Source organism: Panonychus citri, unplaced genomic scaffold, assembly GCF_014898815.1.
Source record: "Panonychus citri isolate SS breed McGregor unplaced genomic scaffold, ASM1489881v1 Contig00099, whole genome shotgun sequence".
Lineage (NCBI taxonomy): Eukaryota > Metazoa > Arthropoda > Arachnida > Trombidiformes > Tetranychidae > Panonychus > Panonychus citri.
Window position 1 is genome coordinate 181,457 of NW_026515504.1, and position 22,708 is coordinate 204,164.

General features: G+C 30.5%; 6 protein-coding genes across 9 annotated transcripts; 2 read left to right on the top strand and 4 right to left on the bottom strand.

Annotated features, from left to right (window-relative positions):
* The first annotated feature begins 198 nt into the window (after positions 1 to 198).
* On the top strand, positions 199 to 7,022 carry LOC128388413 (uncharacterized). 2 transcript variants are annotated; one of them, XM_053347802.1, is made up of 5 exons: positions 199 to 752; positions 2,099 to 2,252; positions 3,488 to 3,593; positions 6,268 to 6,372; positions 6,440 to 7,022. In XM_053347802.1, exons 1-5 carry the CDS (start codon positions 530 to 532, stop codon positions 6,959 to 6,961), a joined length of 1,110 nt encoding a protein of 369 aa, XP_053203777.1. In that variant the 5' UTR covers positions 199 to 529; the 3' UTR covers positions 6,962 to 7,022. The 2 variants fall into 2 exon arrangements, with proteins under 2 accessions (XP_053203777.1, XP_053203776.1); XM_053347801.1 differs by having other exon boundaries at positions 200 to 752; positions 3,482 to 3,593.
* LOC128388415 (uncharacterized) lies at positions 4,343 to 6,063 on the bottom strand. The gene is made up of 7 exons (XM_053347803.1): positions 5,891 to 6,063; positions 5,667 to 5,806; positions 5,506 to 5,599; positions 5,229 to 5,250; positions 4,895 to 5,128; positions 4,668 to 4,816; positions 4,343 to 4,594 (listed from the first exon to the last, which is right to left on the bottom strand). Exons 1-7 carry the CDS (start codon positions 5,924 to 5,926, stop codon positions 4,388 to 4,390), a joined length of 882 nt encoding a protein of 293 aa, XP_053203778.1. The 5' UTR covers positions 5,927 to 6,063; the 3' UTR covers positions 4,343 to 4,387.
* A 314-nt stretch (positions 7,023 to 7,336) lies between the features above and the next one.
* On the bottom strand, positions 7,337 to 11,423 carry LOC128388412 (PHD finger protein 14-like). 2 transcript variants are annotated; one of them, XM_053347800.1, is made up of 6 exons: positions 11,115 to 11,423; positions 10,633 to 10,949; positions 9,851 to 10,531; positions 9,561 to 9,746; positions 8,164 to 9,481; positions 7,337 to 8,073 (listed from the first exon to the last, which is right to left on the bottom strand). In XM_053347800.1, exons 1-6 carry the CDS (start codon positions 11,318 to 11,320, stop codon positions 8,046 to 8,048), a joined length of 2,736 nt encoding a protein of 911 aa, XP_053203775.1. In that variant the 5' UTR covers positions 11,321 to 11,423; the 3' UTR covers positions 7,337 to 8,045. The 2 variants fall into 2 exon arrangements, with proteins under 2 accessions (XP_053203775.1, XP_053203774.1); XM_053347799.1 differs by having other exon boundaries at positions 7,337 to 9,481.
* A 342-nt stretch (positions 11,424 to 11,765) lies between these two features.
* LOC128388457 (corticotropin-releasing factor-binding protein-like) lies at positions 11,766 to 15,184 on the bottom strand. The gene is made up of 6 exons (XM_053347853.1): positions 14,201 to 15,184; positions 13,652 to 13,769; positions 13,198 to 13,569; positions 12,632 to 12,828; positions 12,398 to 12,506; positions 11,766 to 12,320 (listed from the first exon to the last, which is right to left on the bottom strand). Exons 1-6 carry the CDS (start codon positions 14,270 to 14,272, stop codon positions 12,169 to 12,171), a joined length of 1,020 nt encoding a protein of 339 aa, XP_053203828.1. The 5' UTR covers positions 14,273 to 15,184; the 3' UTR covers positions 11,766 to 12,168.
* Positions 15,185 to 16,415: 1,231 nt separating this feature from the next.
* On the top strand, positions 16,416 to 19,572 carry LOC128388455 (uncharacterized). Of its 2 annotated transcripts, none has more exons than XM_053347851.1 (6): positions 16,416 to 16,861; positions 16,914 to 17,307; positions 17,840 to 18,673; positions 18,760 to 18,844; positions 18,950 to 19,307; positions 19,375 to 19,572. In XM_053347851.1, exons 1-6 carry the CDS (start codon positions 16,753 to 16,755, stop codon positions 19,389 to 19,391), a joined length of 1,797 nt encoding a protein of 598 aa, XP_053203826.1. In that variant the 5' UTR covers positions 16,416 to 16,752; the 3' UTR covers positions 19,392 to 19,572. The 2 variants fall into 2 exon arrangements, with proteins under 2 accessions (XP_053203826.1, XP_053203825.1); XM_053347850.1 differs by having other exon boundaries at positions 16,418 to 16,861; positions 18,760 to 18,883.
* Positions 19,573 to 20,457: 885 nt separating this feature from the next.
* LOC128388456 (uncharacterized) lies at positions 20,458 to 21,432 on the bottom strand. The gene is made up of 2 exons (XM_053347852.1): positions 21,108 to 21,432; positions 20,458 to 20,917 (listed from the first exon to the last, which is right to left on the bottom strand). The coding sequence occupies exons 1-2, from the start codon at positions 21,131 to 21,133 to the stop codon at positions 20,548 to 20,550; spliced, it is 396 nt and encodes a 131-aa protein (XP_053203827.1). The 5' UTR covers positions 21,134 to 21,432; the 3' UTR covers positions 20,458 to 20,547.
* Between the last annotated feature and the right edge of the window lie 1,276 nt (positions 21,433 to 22,708).

Here is a 22,708-nt window from a genome sequence, read left to right on the forward strand (position 1 = left end):
AAATGTCGCTGAAATTTATTACAATCAACTGTAGTTTTATCTTGATCCATATCAAGATTTAAGTATTCGAGTGGATGAGAAATGATGATGATGATGATATTTATGGGGATACAGGTAAGAGAGGAAGGAGGATGAGGGAGTCAAATGAAGATAAAGATAATTCTCTCTCTCTCTCTCTTCCATTGTTTTCTCTCAGTTTCTTCATCTCTCTCAGTCGGTTAACTTTCTACGAGCTTTTTATTTATTATCATCATTTTAATGCTACTCTTGATTAAATGAATACACACACACAATGATTAGTTAATTATTATTACGATAAAATCATTTGTAACTTAATTACTTTGATAATCACATGTTAACCAGAAAGTCACAACAACAACAACGATAAATATTGAACATCATCAATTTAATAATCATCTGTGTAACCTGTTGATTATTGAAGAGGAAACAAAAGTTTAAATTGTTTTAATTGTTTTTCGTCATCTAATTGAATACAAATAATCAATAATAATACCAAAAGGATTTACAAATGTTACCTAATTGTGAATTTTTATTAACTTACTTTTCGTGGTTTTTTGTGTTTTCAGTTATTTTCTTACAATTAGCTGATTGTCAACGATCTGATTTGGCCCATCGCTCGATACCCTGGACCGTTAGTAATTATCCTAATCCATGGATAGAACCACGGAAATGTGGACGGACTTTCCCGTCAAACATTTGTGATATCGATAAATTATTAACTACAGAACAAGGTGAGTTAATTGTCCAATTTACAGAAATTAATTTAGACCATTAATTAGTGACCGAAGTCTAGAATTACTTTGATCTCTTTGAAGTTTTTTTTTTCATTCTTAATAAAAGTTATTAGTAAACCTCAACTTAGTTAATTAGTTGATCATGAGAGCGCATTAATTTTCTTGTGCTTTTTAAAACAAAGGGAATTAGTTAATTGTTAGTTAAGGCCCAATTAAATTTAGTTGTTAATAATCAGTTCCTTGTTTTTTTTGTTTCTCTATCAATTAGTTGTGATAACCTGTAAATTAATTGAAAAATCATCAAGCTACAATGATTAATAATCTACTCAATGGAAGTGCTAATTGTTAAGACATGGTATTAATTAGTAATTAATTCAATTGTCATAATTTAACAAGTTGACACTAAACAATTGGGTTACAACTCATTGTTTTGTTTTGATACAATACCTTTGATTTGTTTCAATCAATTGAGGCATTAAATTGATTATTAACAATTTACTGTTATTTTTAGATTGTTACACGTTAATTGTTGGCACCGTTTCTTATTAATTGTAAATAGAGGGAGAGAGAAATTAATAAATTAGTCATCAAATCGGAAGAATGAGTAACAGATAAAAGATCAAATCTCGAAGGTAAATCAAAGTTTCAATGGAAAAAGAGAGAAAAAAAAATCTAATCCTCCAAAGAAGATTGAGAGTTTATTGTTGATTCCTTTTTCTTAATTACTTTGATGAAGCGTAATTGTTGAAGATAATTAAGATTGTAACCACAATAGTAATCAATGATAGTGTACACAATTAGGATCATTTCAAATCGGAACCTCAATTACAGTGATTTGATTTGAAGAGCAATAAAAATCTAACGTTGATGTTTATCTATTGACATAAGATGATGATGATGTTGATGATGATTAATTTATGTATATTGAGATTAAGATGATTTAGAAAAGAGATTAATCAATAAAGAGAGAGAGAGATGAAGAGTAATCAAGGAAGTTGATTAATTGTAGAAAAAAAAATGATGACACAATTAAGAGTATCAATTAAGCAAAGATTCAGTTACGATGAGACATTAAAAAAAGCAACCAAATACAATTAATATATGAATACAATAATAATTAGTACCAGTGAGTTGACAATTTAGTTTAATTGTTTTAGTTAACATTAGGAAAAGACTCAATTTAACCATGACAATCAAATTAATTCTGATAAAGCGTAAACAATTAACCATGAAAACGAATCGGCGTTGGAAGAAAAAAAAATCAATAGATTTACATTTTTACTCGATAATTGTTTGGATACCTTTTCAATCTAATTGTACTTTAAATTGTTACAATTAAATAGTTGCGAAGATCGATAGAGTCCTTTGGGAGTACGGTCGAGAGGCCACTTGCCTTTGTGATTCCTGTGGGATCGCTGGACGTGGCCTCAAAACGTTGTTCGCGCTCATGGGAGACGCCGATGGGGTTTTAAGACAAGACGAAATGTCCGAAAGAGGGTAAGTCGATCTGGTTCCTTCTTAATTAGTTAATTGTTCACCAATCTAATGAAGGAATTGCTTGGAATCTTATTGATTGTGACTCTTTCTTACGACTCGATTATCAGATTCATCGAGATGATAGTTTGTTTTGATTGTTCACAATTAAAAGAATTACTTTCAATGATTAGAACTCTAAACAATTTATTAATATGTTTCTCTTTGATAGATCTTAACTTAATCACTTTGATTGATTTATATTATACTTATATTTGTCTGATTGGGTTTGATTACTTAAGATGACAATCAATTAACAATCAGTTTACACTTTCGATTGAAAATATCAATGATAGTTTGTATGATTAAAGATACTGAAGTTAATCAATCTGATAGAATTGAAGAAACGATCAAATTGACAAAAACAATTTACTACAAAGAAATTTAATTCTTACAATTAACATTAGATAGATAGAAACAGTTAATGAAAATCAATCAATCAACATAGTCCGGAAACATAAACAAACAATTCTCGGAAATTTACTAACAACAATTAGCTAAATTAATCATAGAATCAATCAACAATTAAAGCTAATCAACTGATTGAACAATAAGTTTTCAAATGAAAAGGCAAAAATTATTATTTTGTGTTGAAACAAATTTGATTGCTGATATTGTTAATCAACAGATTAACGATAAGTTTGATTCCGATCAGTTGAAATTTGAAACCTGATCAATGATAATCAATGTAAATGAAATACAATCAAATGAAATTACAGTGATTAAGATTATTAATAGTGAGAATTGTGGATAAAAAAAAATCTTTATTTACTTTGAATAACCAACTGTGAAGTTTAATCCTGACAATTAGACAACAATACATGCGAAACAATCAACTAGTAATCAAACAATTGACTGATGTTGATTAAAATCAATATGCTCTGTATGTGACCTAAGGGCCACTTGAGGCCATCGAGGGCCATCAACAAACATCAGATTATCTTTGAAATTTAAACTAATCCATGGGAAGGTCAAGAGTTATTATTATATTGTTGGGATGTAGAAACTAAATTAATAACAATTTGTAAAGATGAAAACCGGATTAAGATAATGATCATTACGAAAACAACAAATCAACAAATAATAATAACACCGATTTAATTGTATTCACAATGATAAGTTTTTCCTTTCACCTTTTTCCTTTGTTGATTGTTATCATTAAATGTGATGATTAATGTTTAATTGTCTTCTAGTTACAGAGGTGGTAGGAAATTAACATGGCAACAATTTACTGATTCCCTCAGGAAAAAGTATAACCCTGGAGGTTGTGGCAATGATATTGTTGTGGTCATCTCACCATTGGGTGTAAGTATATTGGTCATTTTCATGGTCAACAATCAATTGATTGAGATGAAAGTTTAATTGTCCAACAACAATTAACATAACTGTTTGTAAATTTTTCCCTCCCTTAATTGTTTGTCTTTGTAAATGGTTAACATTCATTGATTTTGACATTCAAATTTTTTATTACTTTGGTTGTTTCAATTTTTCACAATTAATTGTTACTTTGATTGTTAATTACTTTCAACTTTAATTTTGTTTAGTTCCTGATCTTTAATTGTTTACATAAAACCTTTTGAATTAGTTGCTTTTAACAATTAATTAGCAAATTGGATTGAAATTTTTTTTCTCCAACAACAAAAACTCAGGAAAAAAACTTTGATTATTTTAGTTAATTAATGTTTACCTGTTTTAATTTGATTAATACTTTTAAGTTTAACTTTTAATTGTTGTTTTCACCTTGTACATTAATATTAACACTTTTGTTTTCATGGTAAGAAAAACAAAAAGTTAATTTAGTTAATCAATTAGCCAGAACCATATAAACAATTATCATTGTTATTGTGAAAATTTTCAGTAACAATTTAATAACAATTAATGTAAACTAAATGATTAGACAATTTGAATTAATTTCTCAATGAAATATATCATTTATTTTGAAGATAATCACTAAGATAATATAACATTTAAGTTTCCAAATATATATAAGTAAACTAATTGATTAATATTAGATTGAAAGAAAATATTTCCAATCAAAAGTTAATTATATCGATTCTCAATTACCTGTCTAACTATTGGTTAATTGATTGGTTAAAGTTTTAATTGTTATCATCGATTGAATCAATTTCGTCTGATGATTGTTTCTTAGGTGATTTACCTTTAATTTTTTTCTCATCTTTATCGTTAATTGCTGAACCATAGACTTCAACCTCCGGAAGATTTAATATATTTTTATCCTTCTCCTTACAATCATCACACAATTTAACAATTTGAATTGTTACAAAACGACCAAGAATTGGACAAGGCTGAAATTAGATGATTAGATTGATGATAGAACAATTAAAAGAGGATATTGATAATAATATCAAATCGATTTACCTCACAGTTAATTGTCACAAATTGTCCAGGTTCGAGTGATGATCCTTTATAACTTCCGCATAGTCCATTCAAATTGAAATGAGCATTATTGTGATCAGAGGTAATTGATTTATGTCCAACTCGAACTTCAAAATCATGAAGACGATCAGCTGATGATTGAATGATGATGAGAAAGATAATTAGTAGTTTGTTGAGTCGTTTAGCTACAATCAGGTGATATCATTTACCTGGATTTTTGCGATTTAAAACTTTAACCATTGATACAATGTGGTCACGTTTAAGGTCAACTTGCCACCACGGGAAAGTATCGGCTTCGGCCTCTTCTTTGGTCTGTGACAGATAAGGTACTTTAGTTGGGTCCATGTTGTAATTTCCGTCGACCGCTCGATCAGCTGAATAAGAGACTCCGTTCAGTTCCAACACTGAACTTTGTGTTGACGGTTTTCGTAGGGCAACATTTTCTATCCGTTTAGATTGTTGTTGTTGAAACAATTAAGCAAATTAGTGAAAATTTAATCAAAGAAATTACATTCTAATCATCCAACAATTAAATCATCTTACCTTGAGTTAAATTGGGTAAAATCTGTCTCGAGAAAATAAATCACAAGAAAATCAATCAATAAACAAATCTAATCTATTTATGATTTAATTACTTCTTTACATCTCCAGTAATTAAAATCTAATCAATAATTTACTTCCCTTAGACAAATTGTGTATTATAAATTCAGTGAATCAATAAATTGTATCGGTAAGATTAATCAATCATAAATCCCTTTAATCCTTACCATCTAATATTAAAATGATTAGTCTAGCAATTAATTAAGATGATTTAACTTACCATTGAAAAATAAACCCATTTAGTGTGATTAAGTCCATTAGCATCCGTTTCCGTTGATAAAGGTTGACAAACTTGACTACCATTTGATGATAATCTTTTAATTGTTGAACAATTAGTTGTTAAACTTATCATGATCAAATAATCAAATTAATTATACTCACCTGATACAAGTACAATCGGGTATTTGAGCACATTCACTTGCACAATTAAGTAAATTACCTCGTTCATATGAACCAATAAATTCATTAATTTGATGAACATAAGAGACCGAAATTGTACCAATAACAATTGGAATTAAAATCTAACAACAATTAAGATATAATAATAATAAGAAATTATTATTAATAAATAATAATTTTCTTCCAGAAAATATTTTATCATTTACCTGAAGATAAAGTAGTTTGGAAAAAATTAATTCCATTGTAAATTGATTAGCTAATCAAACTCAACTGAAACTGATTAAATTGTTCCAGTAAATTGGATTACTTGAGTTTGGATCTCAAAGCTAAATCATTTATGAGAAGATTAAATTAAATTAATTGTCCAATTAGCTAATTAAAATGTAGATGTACCAAATCTGATTCCAAGCTGATTTACCATGTAGGTGGAGAAGATGAAAAATGACCAATGTCCAGATAACTCGTTTGATTTATGTTCACATCTATTATATGAATGATTTCACTAATTACTAAGCTAAATTAATTGATCTGGTTTTCTCTCTCTCTCTCTCTCTCTCTCTCTCTCTCTCTCTCTCATTATCAGGGAGCGGTATCACTCGGAGAAGTCGCCAAAAAGATATTGGAAAAATCGTTCATTTCAAAATTAACCGAAAACGATTTTCCAAAATCACAAAATGAACAATACAAGGTAAATGTAAAGTAAAATCTAATTGGAAAGAACAATTAATTTCTAATCAAATTAACTTTTAATTTAGTTCATCGCCTCCATAATGGATGAGATTTTATCCTTCGATTTGTCTAAAGAAACTCCAGTTAAAATCCCTTCCAAATTTATCGTTTCAATTCCTCCAACCACAATGCCGCCTAATAAAGACGAGAATATCTTAATTGCTGGTTTAGCACCACCATTGTCTTCATCCCCATCTCCATCCTCATCCTCATCTCCATCTTCATCTCCATCCTCATCCTCATCATCTGGAGTCAATACTTGGGGTGCAAACAGGTACATCGCTGCGGAGGAAGATGATGAATTCAAGGTACCCGAAGATAATAAGATTAGCTCATCATTAGCATTCATGATCGTTGGTTCATTAACAGTAATCTTAGTTAGTTTAATTGCTCTTTTCTTAATCATCTGGTATTATCGAACCAGAACCGGAAACATTGAACCAAGTACAATGAACGTTAAACCAGCAACAGATGAGAAAACTTCAAGTGATATTAAATCAGTTAAATACGAACCATGTAAAACAGATGAACCTGGTTTACCTGTTTAAATTAACAATTAATTAATTACCTCATTCTCCATGAGAAACTTTGATTGATTCATACAAACAATTAACTTGGTCTCTTCTTTTTGTTTCATCATCCCAATAGCTTTTCTCATAATCACAATTCATTAACAAACTTTTTTTATATATAATCAATTTATTAACCTCCTCATGTACAAAATTTAAATTGTTCAATTACCGATGGTCATTAATAGCTAATAAATCAACTAATTGTGACCATTGGTGATTATAAATAATATTAAACAACAAGAAAAACAAAAAAAAAATGGTAAATAGTAATAAATGTTTATGATCAATTGTTGTTTTTGTTTTTATGATCATTTGGGTGATCAGCTGAAAAGATGTTAATCAAATTGGTGATTTAGGTTAGACAATTAACTGTTTCAGTTTTATTTGTATGTTTGGTTATGGTTGTGGTGGTAAATTTAAGGTGGAAGTGATTGGTTCTGGTGATTGATTATTTCAATGAAATTGTTGAGGGAATTTATGATTTTATCACAGCTTTGATTCTATGTTTTTTTCCTTCTTGTTGTTTGTATGTTTGACTTTTGTGACACAAAATCCAAGCCAAAAATATTTAGATTAATTGGAAAGGATAAATTAACAAAACAAAATACAAATTGAGTAATTAAAGTAAATAAACTAAAGAATTGTTGACGATGATGATGATTTTGGTGGTGGTGATGATGATGATGATGATGATTTGTCTATTCAAACAGTTAATTGGTTATCATTTGGATTAATTTTTTCAGCTTCTTTTACGCTTTGGGGATCTTTTTTTTTTGAAGATTATGAGATAATAAGGAAATTAAGATTCCGTTTCTTGATTAATTGTTTGTTTCCTCTTTGTGGTTATCCTTGGGCTTATCAGTTGAAAATTAATCAAGTGATTCAAATAATTTTATACAGGTTTCTAGGTGAAAAAATACAAATCACTGCATGAGATTTACTCACCAGTAATTATCATTATTATATAATTGTTGTAATAATTGTAATAGAAATGATAATAATAATAATCATGCTCAGGTTGTTCTTGGCGATAATTATTATTTTGTAAAGTCAAATCCAGTTAATCCCAATTTTCTTTGTCATCAGCCCTAAATGAGGTGAAAAAAAGGCAATGAAGTTTTAATTGTTCTGCTAAGTATCTTGGTTAATTTCGATTGTCTTTTAGACGGATAACTAACTTTCCATTTTCTTTAAGGTGTGAAGAGTTTCCATTATTTCCGTTTACCATTGAGGTAGATTGATGATGATGATGATGATGGTGGTGGTGATGGTGGTGGTGATTATGGTGAGAATTATGATGTTTTGTATCCTTTTGTTTAATTGGTTCATTTAAGTAATCCTTTCGGTCTGATTTAACATCACTACTTTGTTTGTCATCAATCTTTTCGCTTTCATCTTCTTCTTCATCGTTGTCGTCTTCTTCTTCCTTTTCTTTATCATCCTCATTATCATCCTCTTCTTCGGCTTCACTTTCCTCATCACTGTCGTCACATTCCTCGCAGAACCATTGATATCCTTTCTTTTTTGGATTCTTTCTTAATGGTGGATTACAACAGGCGAAATGATAAAACATCAAACACTGATCACATTGAACAAGAAGACTCGATTTTGATGTTATTTTACATTTACTACATTCTTCCTCCGTTCTGACAACTCTTTTAACGGGTTCAAGAGAGACCAAGATACTATTATTAGGACCCATGCTTATTGTACCTTTACGATTGACTGTATTATCCCGACCGGCGGGTTCATCATCTTCGTTGGCTGAATCCCGCTTAATCTTATTTTTCTTCTCTTTTCGAACACCTTTTAGTTTGTTTTTCTTTTTTCTACCTCTCTTTTTCTTTACAGGTTCGGTTGTTGTACCAGTTGTGTCTGCATCAGGTACGAATTTATTTGGACCTTTAACATGTTCCCTAAGTCTCCTTCGCTTTTTTGCCGAATCAACAAAACTATCAGTGGCTCCAGTTTCATCGCCATCACTTTTTTCTGAACTTTCCTCGTCTTCCTCCTCTTCTTTTTCAGTACAATCAGAACATTGCCATCCTCCGAATCGCGTTTTTTTGGGCATCCGTTTGAGAGGTGGATCGAGACAATAAAGATGATAATGAAGTTTACAAGAGTCGCAAAGTGCTAACTTTTGAAAATCGTGACTACGGTGACAGAGACCACATTCAACCAAAAGATTTAACGGAGATGAGGTTGCAGATTCACCGATCTGATCTCCTGTACCAGATTCTTCATCGCGCTTTTCTACATAATCATCTTCTAATATCCTAGGTATGGGTACATTTTCTTTTGCGAGAGAGCCCAAAAGTGTCCAAATATTTCGACAAGATTGTTTTAATTCGATATTTTTGCTTTTATACTGATTCACAAGGTAAGTTAACTCTTCGTAACGTTGTCGAGTTGGATTTTCAGCTCCCTTAAATTGGCGGCATTGGTTTTTAAGTTCATCGATCCTTTTCTGCATACTATTTATCCGATTATTACGATCTGAAACAAAAAGAAAAGAACCAAATTAAAGTATGAAATTCTGAAAATCGAATCGGGTCTAATTGTTCAATTTTCATACCTAAATAATATGAAACAAATTCAACAGAAAAGGCTGGAGGCAGATGCCATTTCTTTCTTATATCTACATCTTGAGCAGCGATGTATTGAGTTTGTGGACTCATTCCAAGAAGTTCAGCTTTTTTAATGAGTTTTCGTACGGCAGATGCACTTGTAGTTAGAAGACGAGACATTTTTTTCGTTGGTACTGAAAAAGAAAACAAAAGATGAAAGTAAAACAATAAAATTAATTAGCAATTTGATCCCTCCAATCAAATCATTACGATGGTTTAATTGAATCAAAAAACTTACTCCATGAAGGTTGTTTCGTCTCATCTAATTTTGCCCATTTAAGTCTAGCTTTTTGTAATTTTCTAATAATCCTTTCATTGTGAGATTTTTCTTGTTGTTGTTTTTTTATCTTCATTCTTGATTGAAGTGCTAACCAATTTCTCCTTTTAGCCTTGACAGCAACCTTATCTCCAGCATGTACTTTACAGTGAGCATAAAATGGATCAACTAATTCAGTTTCCTCTGTACTTTGTGCTTCAGCAAGTAATCCATGGGATTGGGCACAAGTAACATGGAAATAAGATTTACACATTCCGGCATCACAAGAGACGCAAATACCAGTTCTAGAGAGACGTTCATCTTCACATAGTGTACAAGTTCGAGCACCCCATCGATCATAAGATAATTCAAATAGAGTTACACCGCTTAGATGACTAGTATCATTAAAGGCAACTCCAGGAATATAAAGAGCACAAACAAGATGGACCCATCTTTTGACATCGGTTTGTTTAAATATACCACCAGTGTTTGGACAAAGATCACAGACTGGATTAGTTACATTGGCAAGACAAGCGTCACAAAACCAGGGTTCAGTTGAGGCTGAGCTTGCATTGGAATTAACTGAGTCTGCATCACTATCTGTGTCATTAGTTACTCCATAACATGCTTCATGTACAGTAATACCGCACGAGTCACATTCGACTTAAGAAAATAGCGTTAAAAAGCAAAAAAAAAACAAGACAACACAATTAGGATAATGTAACAAGAATAGAGAAATATAAAAGTAAATTCATCATTATTACCTATTTCATCGGTTTCATGGGAAACATCACCCATACAGACTGAGCAAACTAATAACTTGGTTACTTTAGTTGGTAATTCAAATTTAATTGATGAAAGATCATTTGAGCCTTTTAGAAAATCATCCTTGGAATGGAAATCATTTAATAACATGGACGTTTTAGAAGATTTGTCTTTCTGTTTTTTCTTATCTTCTTCTGCATCTTCCTCTTCATCACCTTCTTCATCGTCTTCGCCATCAGGGTCATCGTCATCATCATCATCATCCTCATCCTCATCCAAATCATCATCTTTTTCAGCAGCCGCGATATCTTTAGATCTTGAGAAGCAAAAAAGAAACAATAAAAAGAAAAAAGAAACAGAGAAAAAAGCAGAAATCATTAGCTATTTCAGTTTGGATGAATCGATTTTTTTTTCAACAGTTACAAGTTTACAATCAAACTGGTGTAACTTAATTACAAAGTTTACATGGTGTTTAACTTACTTGGGAAGATATTCTTCATCATCTGAGGACGAATCAGCAAGAAGATCAAGGTAGAGTAGGTTACTGTTGGGTTTAACTTTACGTTTTTTGGGATCCCGGTCAACCATTGATTTCAAGATAAACTCGGCAGGAGATTTAACATTTCCACTTGATCTTTTCTTTTTCCCTGTTTCGGACATTTTAGAGATTGAACCAGTCTTTGGCATTGTGATAGTTCAATTAATTATAATTACTAATCATAATAGAAATAAAAAAAAATTCCATTACATTGAAAAAATGAAAATCAACACACATAAAAATGAAAAAGAAAAGAAAATGATTTTCTTACAATTAACAAATTAGAATACTAGATGGCGCTTAAATCGAAAAGAATATGTAATGACATCTAGTGGATGGAAAAATTATTAATCCAATTACGATCTTGTTAATTAAATTGTGATTAGTTTTTTTTTAATTGTCGAACTGATTTTCGATTTTTTTTGGTCCATCAAAATATACATTTGATGGATCACAGTATCTATTCAGATTCAGTTGTGATTGGTTAACAAAAACTGAGTAAATTAGTTGACATTTGCTGTTGAAGAAAATTAAAAGTTTGATAAATAAGTTAATCAATTTTAATTATCAATTTAAATTAATTTTCGCTTTAGATACAATTAATTAGATACATTTAATGAATTTTAAAGGGGTTTTTCACTGATTTTTCTTTTTTTTTCAAAGGTAACAAAATTTTTTAATTCTCTCAAATTTTAAATTGTAACTTTTTAAAACTATAACTGGATTTATGTTGTTTTATATATAAATTTAAACCAGTTTTTTTTACCATCACAATTTAATTTGATTGTAATAAATGAATACACGTTGATTTTTTAGCCTTTCGTCAGATAAAATGATATAATTTCGTTCAACAAATTGATAATGAAAAAAAAGAAACTCTCCAAAGTCAAATTCATTCGTATTGTGACCTTAGGTGACATCGAAAGTTTTTTTAAATAAGTTAATTGTAAATCCAAATCCATTGGATTAAAATTTGTTGTCGGGTTAACAACATTTCTCACTGAAATTCACGAAATGTTGAACAAATTAAATTCGACGATGAAAATTGTGTTATCAAATCGAAAGCAATTGTAATTGAATTCTCATAACGTCCACTTGATACCATTCGAACCGCTGTATTACCACAAGCGATATCAACTTTAATTTTTCCTAAATTAACAATAATAATGATGAGAAAAACATGAAAACAAGATTAACAATCTAATTTCGACGACAATTTGTATTACCTGATAAAAATTCGAGACCACAAAACTCTCCAGCGACATTCATAATGTCAGTGTCCAGTCCATCGCCACCAATTATCTCAGCATAATCAGAGACACCGATAGTTTTACACTGTTGTTATAAATAACAAGAGATTGATCACAATTAGTAAATTTCTAATCAAATGGTATCAAGAATACATCTAAGGTAATATTGGAAACATTGATTGATATTCGTTGTTATTATTGGAAACCTACTTCTCTCATGAGTCCGGTTTCAATTGTATTATTGTTAACATTGGAATTGGAATCTCCTTCCTTCACCCTAACACCAATATCGGTTGAAATGATCTGGAAACTTTCAGGGAACATAATGGAAACACTGCAATTTGTTTTTCGTCCAAAATTTTTTATCGTATAAACACCTTGAGGATTTTGAAGGATCGCATTACAAGCTAAATAGGAATCATAAGAAAACAAGAAGAGAAAAACATAAATCGAAATTGTAATATTCATAATTAATATTTTTTTATAAACAATAACAAAATTTTCCTCTCCAAAGATAAACAATGTAATAAATACTATTAAGTTTGTATCATGTAAACTTAATTTCTCTCTCTCTCTCTCTGAGTCTGTTATTCAAAACATTAACCAGCTAATAATCATCTCGTGATTTAATCACAACCAAACACGAAGGCAATTAACTAAATTACTCGAGAAAGAGTAGCATTAAAAATTGTTATGGTTTTTGTTTTGTTCTTCCCAAAAAAACTTCATCAGAATAATTTATTCCAACAGTTTATTGGTGTTATAAAAATACTCACGTTCTGGGTTATTCTGGAATCGTACGTTTATCTTGAAACCATCGAGTTCCTTTGGTATTCGGAATTCAATTAGACCCACATTTTGAGACATTGCGAATTTCCTATCAGGCTTTTTGGAACCACAAAATTCTTGATAACGTTCATCTCTTGGAACTGGATGATCTCTAATGGCAGGGAAAAATTGTCCATTCAATTCCCAACCATCTACAACACTTAAAAGTCCACTATCGGTACAATCAACGGAGAAACTTTCAAATTCAAAGACCACCTTTTGATCGGGTTGAGCAATTACATAAAGGCCACAAACTTCACTTATATTTCCCGGTGATACATATGAGTAAACACCTTCATCTGATTTAACAGAGATACATTCTAATCATCCAAAATGGAGGCGAAATTGAAGAAAAACAATTAATTAGATTGACAGAATCAACAGAGAGATATTCCAACTTACGTCCACGTTCATCATGTTCTAATTTGGTTATTTTATCACCAAGAAGAATGTCCAATAATTCTTGTTCAATCAGATCAATACTGGTTAGATTAATTGTTTCTTCTTCTGTTGTTTGATTCTAGAATTAAAAAAAAAATAACAATAATAATAAGAAAATAGAATGAGAAAAACAATCATCTTAATAAGTCGTTGGGTAAACACAATAATTATGGACTAGAAGATTAGAGAATGAGTGGTGAAGATAATTGTGTAGATGGATAATTAGATAATGATGACACTACGATGGAGAGAGAGACACACAAATTAACCTTAATTGAGTAAATTAAAACAATCAAATTAAAAGATGAATACAATTTATGTTGGTCAAATGTTGACAACAACAATCAATGAGATCACAAGATCTTAAGACCAACATGTTGATTAGATTGATTCATACCCTCAATTGATTAAATAGTTTAGATTGAAATTGATATGAGGAATATATTGTTAATACAGTGAAAGGTGTATTCTAACTGGATTAGAATTGATTGTTGGAACAATTTAACTTACCAGAAAGACAAAAGAAGCAAAAAGAGTTGAGTAAAGGTAAAAAGATATAATTAAGTACGAAAGACATGACATTATCGAGGTTAAAGTACACGTAAAGATGAGGGGAAATGTCACAAAGAGACTAATTAGAAAAGAGATAGAGATGGTGAAAATTGATTAATTGTGATTAATTAACAACAATTAAAAAGAAAAACAAAACAAAACAGTAATCACAGTGAGAGAGAGAGAGAAGAAAACAAAAGCAACCACACTGAAGGAAAAATTAGTTTCCGTTGAAAAGAACGAGAATTTCAATGGGAAATGGAGAGAGTTGAATGTATCAATTTGAGAGAAATGAAAATTTGACTCTAATTAAAAGACAACAATTAACTTATAATGAGGTTCACATTAAATTGAAAGAGATAATTAACAAGCAATTAGCCGATTAGGTAATAATGGTAACATGGTGAACATTTAAAAATAAACATCACATTGGAAAGAAACAGAAAGTTACATATGAGAGAAGGAAAAATGAACAGAACCACAAGAGAAAATAAAACTCGGAGAATTGGGAGATGATTAGAATTGAATTTAATTCGAACCAATCAAATGTGTAACATTTACGTTTTTTTTTGTAACAATATGAACAAAGTGATTAGTTAAATTGTTGGAAAATAGAGAGAGAGAGAGAGAGAGAGAGAGAGAAATTAATAAACAATTAGAGAGATTGGAGACAATTTTCTAATGTGAGAGTAAACATTGAGATAGATAAGACAACGAGAGAATAAAAAAAAAATGAAAGAGAATGAAGGAGAAGAACTTTTTTAGATCATTGAGAAAGAGATTGATTGTGTGTCAATGGAGAGAAGGCAAAGGAAATAATTAGAAGAAGATATGAGATGATGATGATGATGAAGAAAAATGATGATGATGATTGAAGGAAAGGATGAGAATCTAAGGAGGAGGAAAGAGAAAAGGATGAATCCAAATGAAGTAACACCGAAGCCTAAGGCTGCTCATTAACAGAGAGAAAATGAGTGAGTGAGTGAGAGAGAGAGAGAGAGAGAGAGATGAGGTTACAGGGAGGAAGAAAATTCGAAGAAGAAGATTAATTAATGGTGATGATAGAAAAAGGAAGAGAGTGAGAGAGAGAAGGTCTTTTTCGTTGGAAGATAAAAATACTTCATCTTCGAATAGGTTGGTTATTATGGACTATTGAATTTTTCGTCGAACTGGCGTCAAACCATCGCCTCGATTACGTGCAACTCAATCAACACCACTAATCATGTTGATCGTAAATTTAATATTCTTTCTGAGGAGAAAGAAGAAGAAGAAGAAAAAAATTCTATCATGATTATCATGATTTTCTTTGAGAATTTTTCTCTTCATCATTTCGTTTGGAAACATTTTTCAAATTTTCTTTTTTGGCTCGTAAATGATTTATTCTTAATTGTCAGAATTGTTTACCGAACAAAATTTTAACTTAATTGATTGTTAATCTAATAACTTTTAGGACTTTACATTAATCTGGTTAAAGGTTAAAATGGTTTTGATTATCATAATTTGATTTCCATTAAGTTGATCATCCTAAATGTCACCCGATCATCTTGATTAACTTTGTAATATTAAATTAATTGGTTACATTATTATTACGTAAGAGAAAGTGATTAATTCACAATTAACTTTTACAACTTAATTTCTCATCAATTGTTTGCTATTGATTGCCAACCAAACAATTAATAAGAATTGAAATGAAATGAAATGAAAAACTTATCGAAACTTGTTGATTGTATTAATCGTTATCAATGAAAACAATCAGGGAAAAAAACTTTTCCTTATTAAATTAACTAATCAAGATGAGTGAAGAGGATTAAGAACAAGGGATTGGCTCCAAATTGATTAAGGACACAACAGTTAGCATATTAGATTAGATTAATTAATGAGTTAATTAACATGAACAAGAAAATCATAGAACCAGCAGATTGAAATTGAAATGGAAACATTGATTTCTATTGTTGGTTATTGAGCTAAATGATCAATTTATTTACTCGAAAGATAATTTGATCAATTAAATCTAATTATTCATAGAAATGATTAACGAGAGGTAAACAATCAGTAAGATGAACAATTTAATCAAAGTCAAAATTTAATCTGAGAATCGAGGATTTAACCTGAATATCGAATCGGGATGAAGATGGAAACACTTTTTACGGTCAAATGTTGATAAAAGTTTTAAATTTCTCACGATTAAGGGCCTGATTCTGATTAGTTAATCATTAGAATGGTTAGAACAGTAAAGAGGATTAAGATGTAAAAGTTAGATTGTTAAATAAATTGTGATTTATGTTTCATTTTGGAACAATTTAACTAATCAATGGTTAATGATCATTTCAGGCTTTTCCTTGTTTGTTTACCTTAATTATATTATTGAGGAGATCAAGTTAAATCATCATCAGTTTCAGTTAAATTATTTCATCATTGATTTGCTCTTGACATTTTGCTCGTGTTTGTTTGCTGATTAACAACAATTAACAAATCAAATTTCCATCAACAATCAACACAATCGTTTTACAATGTTTACATTTAAATGTTTCATTCAAATTGTTTTAATACTTTCAACTGTTAATTGTGATGATTCAACAACATGGGATTCCTATGATATTAGTTCAGAATTTCAATCAGGTGAGTGATCATTCATCTTAATTGTGATTAACTAATTGTTTTCTTCCTTTAGGAATACCAAATAGTGTAAAAGTTGCAACCAAGCCAAAATCCTTGTCGGTTAATGTTGATCAATCAACATTTAGTGTTCCTTCAAGTGAACAATTAAAATCCAATAAAAATGAACAATCAGATGATTATAATGATTCTGATTTAATTGTGATTCCTGATCCAATGGCTGTTGAATCATTACTTAAGCCTGTTGATGATAAAGTTTTTTCAGTGTCCAGAAGCTTCATGGAGGGAAAGCCCAATGGTCATCTTGTTGAATCTGAGAAAATGGTTGGTCAAAAAGTTGCGAATGAAACAATTAAAATCAATGGAAAAGGATCAACAATTAAACCAACAATTAAACCTAAACTTGTAACATCAAGGTCTGGTTTAATTAGATTCAATTCTAAAGATAGGTAAGTCTAATTACTAATTAATTCAATTCTTGATTCAAAGCTAATGATCCAACTAATTGTTGATCTTTTTACTTAATAATTTGTTGCTTTTGTTTTTCAATGTCATTAACTGATTGGTGACTTAATTAGTTTGATCTCTTTGATTGGTAAATCAACCTCATCAAATTGATTACTATTAGAGATAATTGAGAAATTAAGTTAATAGACTTTGCTCACCGTAATTGTGATTACAAGTTTAGCAATTAAATGTCTCAATGAAAACTATAAATGATAATCAACTGGTTGTTATTTATTTTTATTAAAAACTTGTGATCTTAAGTTGATAGTAATTAGTTGATTGAGAAACTAATTAAATCTTGATAATAATTATCAAAAACAAGGGAAATCATTAATTCATTGGAGTGATTTACCTTGAAGAATGAAATTATTACGGAAGTTATTGATTACTCTCTGGTGATTGATCTTATTTGATTAATGAAACTTTATTTTTTCTCATCTAATTGATTGTAACAATTTACAACTTTACATTTAGGGTTGAGAAAGTACAATCTCAACAATCAAGTGTTAAATTAACCAAACCAACAACAATTAACAACAAGAGGAAACAACAACAACAACAGCAACAACAAAGGCCGATGCTGTTTGGTCAATCGTCTATTGGTAACAATTTACAAGTTAATCAACCAATTAAACGGGCAAGTTATGGTTTAATTGGATCAACTTTATCGCCTGGGGCAAGAATTAAAAATGATCACAAGGAAAAGTTGAAAAAGAAAAAGATTAACGAGATTAAATCAACAGATCGTCGGATGTTGGGACCTTTGAGATTAATGTCACAAGAATCTTACCTCTCACCTACAGCTCAGTTTTCACCATTTTCACCTTCAACTGGTCAACAACAATTAACTAATCAACTGTTTCAAACAAATCAACTTCCAATGTCACCATCAATCTCTTACTTATCACCATCTCCACCAACAGCAATTCAATCACCATCAATATCTTTACTTAATTCAATTGCATCTCCAAGTATATCAACTGGATTAAATCCGTTGAACTTTTTTCAACAAAATCAACAAGGATCAACATCATCATCTCTCGGTTTACAATCTAATACTAATCAATTTACCGGCTCAACGAATCAATTCAACACAATTCCAATGGCAAATGTTCAATCGATTGGTCAATTGTCATCACCAGCAACTTTTCAGACAATTTTACCTTCATCATCAACCTTATTAACTAATGGACAATCATTAACAACCAATCAAGGCTTATTATCATCACCAACATTTCAACAATCACCAATTCAACAGATACAATCATCATCTCCTGGATTGATTCAGATTCAAACACCCAATGTTCAGTTGAGTAACAATTTAATATCATTTATTGAATCCCTATCAGTACAATTAGATGATAGTGTTAATATTAATTGTTTTTTCATTTCAGATCATCACCAAATATTCAGACGATTCCGATTATTCAGAACGTTCCAATGATTCAATCATCCCCTGGATTAGCATCGCCAATGAAAGTAACCAAAACTCAATCATTTGAATCTAACCTTGTTAAGGTAATCACTTTACTCTTGATTAGTTGATTAACTTGATCACTTTTTACTTTTTCCATAATTATTTAGCCTTCGATTTCTCTGGCAAGTCCACCAACCCTTGCAACGAACTCTATGTTAACCTCGAACATTGGATCGCCCCTTCGATCGACCAATTTTATACGAACACCGATCGGTCTTCGATCACAATTAACACGAACATCGTCTTACTTTAATCCTTCAATTCCCACTCGATCTCGAACTGTTTATACACAAACTCAACTGGTACCCACTCATACGACAGTTTATACGACGACACAATTTTCACCGGCGACTCGAACTACCGTTTATGAGACTGATCATGTTCCCATTTATGGTTCGAGCGATTCGAGTATTTCGACCAAATCAAGTGGATATGGTTCCTCGATTGGATCACTATCGAAATATGGTAACTAATTTAGTCGTCACTATTTCATCATAAAGACTAATCATTTATTAATTTGCTCTTCTCTCAGGTACATCGTTTTATTAAAATTACTTTTTATTAATTGATGAATTTAAAATACATCAATTAATATAATCTCCCCAGTGACCAATTAGCTTATCTTCTAATGGCTAATTAATTGAAAAGTACTATGATTATCATTTAACTTTGATATATATTGTATATTTAATTTGATTGTGTAAAAAATAAACAGCTAAATTTAATTGTATCCAATTAACTGTGTTCAGATTGTTAACCTCAATACATCTCAGTTTTAGAGATTGAACTGTTCAGAGTGAATCGACTTAGTAAGTAGTACAACTATTAGCTAATTCAATCAATTTGGAATAATTCTCAGGGATTATAGTTGAATTTAATTCGAGTTGGAAATTTATTTCAATCATTTCCGTGGAGAAAAATCGTATTTCGAAAAAACCATGGGGAGATGTGGAGTGTCTTCGGAATGATATGAATCTTCAAGTTCTACTGATCAGAAAAAATGAACTTGAATTCCAAGAGAACGAATACTTTTCACCGATCCATTAGTGTTTTAATTAGAGGTCATTTGAAGGTTCTTTACGAAGAGCATTTAATTGACCAATTCACGTTGAAATTAGAACCAGAGATGAAGACACTTTTATTTATTTGACTGGAATAAGCACCAATAGTGATAGTTTATCAGGTCAGACTGTTCGAAGTTTGTACTCGAGCTTTGGTGCTAAGGCAATTTGATGTTATTACTCTCAAAAAAACCTACAAATGACCTTTAATTGAGTTGTTAACTTCAATGTCAAAGTCAAAGTCTCAAAAAACTCAGATCGTCATCACAATGCTGACCAATTTAGTTGATTACACAAAGGTCTTAATCTGTTGAGGCCTTCAAGTCAAAAGTCCGAAAACTAGTCCTTCTCAAATTAATTTTGCTAATAAATTAATGTTTACATTGTCAAATTCTGTACGTATGATGTGAATTCTAGTATTTTCATTAGGCTGACATAATTAAAAAATATAACAATCAGCTTGTTTAATAAAAAATCTGAGCGGATGAACCTGATGATTGATGAGCTTAATACGGAAAAATCAAGTAAAACCAAAAATAATTTGTATCAATAGATTTGATTTGATCACAAGTTTAGTTAACAGCTATTTGTAAGTAAAATGAATACGATTTACAATTATCTAATTATTTTTGTTGATTAATTGATTAAGATTTACTTTCGGATACATTTTTAGATTCGGTTGTTGTTGTTGATGTTGATGTTGATGAACCTTCACTTATACTTGTCTCCAATTTTGATGACAATTTTTTCACGCTATCAACTAAATCAAACTTTGACATTGATAAAATTGTCTTTTTAACTATCCCATTATAATTATCAATTAAATCACTCCAATTCAAAGGGATATTAATCTTCTCAGGTAAATAAGGTTTCACATAAGGTTCAATCTTTCCTTTAACTGAATCATATTCTTTGTATAATAATCTAGTCTTTTTCAAATCTTCAGAATCTCCCATAGGTTTCCATTCACCAGATTCTATTGTCCAATAAACAAATCCAATTGGAATACCATATCTATACCATAAGAGAGATAATTAATAAAAGACAAAAAAACGAAAAAAAAAAGAAATCAATTAATTAATCAAGATCAAAAACAGCAACAATTACATAAGTAAACAAGACGAGGTGACATTCAAATCAAACAACAAAAACGATCATAAAGTTCAACAGATTAACAAAAATAAATTAAAACATTTCAACTCACTTGATTGTAGTCCTAATCAAACCCATCTTAAACAAACCAGAGCAAACAGTTAAGTAATTAAGTCAGCAATCAACGAGCAGAAATTAAAACAAACCACAACGAAAACGACAAACAATCAATAGACTTTAATATAGATTAACCTGAGCCGGTGGCTTATTAATCAGCTGGAAAGACAAGAAAGATAAATGGTAGCGGCAGATGTGAACATGGAGAAACCATAAAACTAATTAACGAACAATAATCAATTAGAAACCAAATTAATCAAAACCTCAAACAATCAACAACGACAATTAAAACCAAGAACAAGAAGAAACAAATACAAATGAAAAAAAAGAACAGAAAATCAAATGACCGTTTTATTACACCTCCCCTGAGGTTAATGCTTTAGACATTTTTTCATCAAACTGAGTTGATGGCCCGAAGGCGCTGGGCTAATCGCTCAGCTTACAAAGTTTTTCTTCTAGTATTAATACAATATTTTGAATGTTTTTTAGTCTCAATTTTGTGTTATTGTCATTGGTTAAATCTAAATCATGAATGTGATAATTTTCAGTTTTTTTACAATCACTTAGATAGTGGGTTGGATGTCTATGTTTTCCTTTTTTCCTGTTTAGTTTGTTTGTCAGAATTTCCAGTTGTGTACAGTTTCTGATGATTTTCTTTATACTCATTCCATGATAGTGACTGTAGACTTTTTCAATTTTCTTTGGAAAGAGAGTTTGAAAGATCGACGGCTTCCTTACTTTTAGCACCAGTTCTTGTACCTTCTCCTTGATTTTCTCCTTGACGTCAGCTTTTGTGTGAATTAGATTCCTTATTTTTATTGTTCTTGTTGCTTCGATTGGAATTGTACCATTATCAATCATTTCTGTCCATGTGTATATTTTCTGATGATTTTCTAGCATTTTAATGATTATTTCTGTTGATTCAGAATTTGGGTATCTCGTAATCATTGATGGTAGAAGATAATTTACATTTTCATCCCTGTGTTTCCTTATCATACAGTAAATTGCTAGGAGATGATTTCGATATACGTTCATTGAATCTGTTTCATACAAAGTAAGTTCATTATCTAGTGAGAATACATTTTTCTTCAAATTGTATTTTGCTGGTTCGAGTGATGGAAAGTTTCGTTTTCGATTCCAGAAATTTGTTTTACTTTCTGCTTCAGGGTCGGCGAAAGTTCTTTTTATTTGAAGCTCTTTAATTATTGGCCAGTTTTCGTACGAGTGCGCTATTTTGAGTATCGCATTTAGATTTGACGTTAACCATACTTCTACTGGATTTACCAGATTGTACAGAATCAGTGGTGACCAATTTGATGTACCATTTGGTATGCATAGAGCTTGTTTCAGGTAATTGTTGACAATATTTTGTAAATTAGCGATCAGATTCATGTAATTCATATTTTTCATCAGAGCATGAGGACCAAGTTTGTACATACAGCTAGTGTAATGTGCTTCGATGGCTGTTCTTTGATAGTGGAGTGGAAGTTTACTTATTAGTTGAATCTGATTTTTGATTTTTGATTCATGTTCTTTAATTATTCTGTGTAGATTATCTGGATGTACCGAGTAAAATATGTATTTTCCCACTGTTTT

Excerpts from the sequence above, each read along its gene's own strand:
- LOC128388413 (XM_053347801.1), top strand. The coding sequence starts at position 530 with ATGTTACCTAATTGTGAATTTTTATTAACTTACTTTTCGTGGTTTTTT. Across the intron at positions 753-2,098 it reads ATTATTAACTACAGAACAAG|TTGCGAAGATCGATAGAGTC; the intron begins GTGAGTTAATTG and ends ACAATTAAATAG. Across the intron at positions 6,373-6,439 it reads CACAAAATGAACAATACAAG|TTCATCGCCTCCATAATGGA; the intron begins GTAAATGTAAAG and ends CTTTTAATTTAG.
- LOC128388415 (XM_053347803.1), bottom strand. The coding sequence starts at position 5,926 with ATGGAATTAATTTTTTCCAAACTACTTTATCTTCAG. Across the intron at positions 5,807-5,890 it reads CCAAACTACTTTATCTTCAG|ATTTTAATTCCAATTGTTAT; the intron begins GTAAATGATAAA and ends AATTGTTGTTAG. Across the intron at positions 4,817-4,894 it reads TTTAAATCGCAAAAATCCAG|CTGATCGTCTTCATGATTTT; the intron begins GTAAATGATATC and ends TTCAATCATCAG.
- LOC128388412 (XM_053347799.1), bottom strand. The coding sequence starts at position 11,320 with ATGCCAAAGACTGGTTCAATCTCTAAAATGTCCGAAACAGGGAAAAAG. Across the intron at positions 10,950-11,114 it reads GATGAAGAATATCTTCCCAA|ATCTAAAGATATCGCGGCTG; the intron begins GTAAGTTAAACA and ends TTGCTTCTCAAG. Across the intron at positions 9,482-9,560 it reads ATTTGTTTCATATTATTTAG|ATCGTAATAATCGGATAAAT; the intron begins GTATGAAAATTG and ends TTTTTGTTTCAG.
- LOC128388457 (XM_053347853.1), bottom strand. The coding sequence starts at position 14,272 with ATGTCATGTCTTTCGTACTTAATTATATCTTTTTACCTTTACTCAACT. Across the intron at positions 12,829-13,197 it reads ATTCCAGAATAACCCAGAAC|CTTGTAATGCGATCCTTCAA; the intron begins GTGAGTATTTTT and ends ATTCCTATTTAG. Across the intron at positions 12,321-12,397 it reads TGGTCTCGAATTTTTATCAG|GAAAAATTAAAGTTGATATC; the intron begins GTAATACAAATT and ends TTGTTAATTTAG.
- LOC128388455 (XM_053347850.1), top strand. The coding sequence starts at position 16,753 with ATGTTTACATTTAAATGTTTCATTCAAATTGTTTTAATACTTTCAACT. Across the intron at positions 18,674-18,759 it reads ATTCAAACACCCAATGTTCA|ATCATCACCAAATATTCAGA; the intron begins GTTGAGTAACAA and ends TTTTCATTTCAG. Across the intron at positions 18,884-18,949 it reads TTGAATCTAACCTTGTTAAG|CCTTCGATTTCTCTGGCAAG; the intron begins GTAATCACTTTA and ends ATAATTATTTAG.
- LOC128388456 (XM_053347852.1), bottom strand. The coding sequence starts at position 21,133 with ATGGGTTTGATTAGGACTACAATCAA. Across the intron at positions 20,918-21,107 it reads TTGATTAGGACTACAATCAA|ATATGGTATTCCAATTGGAT; the intron begins GTGAGTTGAAAT and ends CTTATGGTATAG.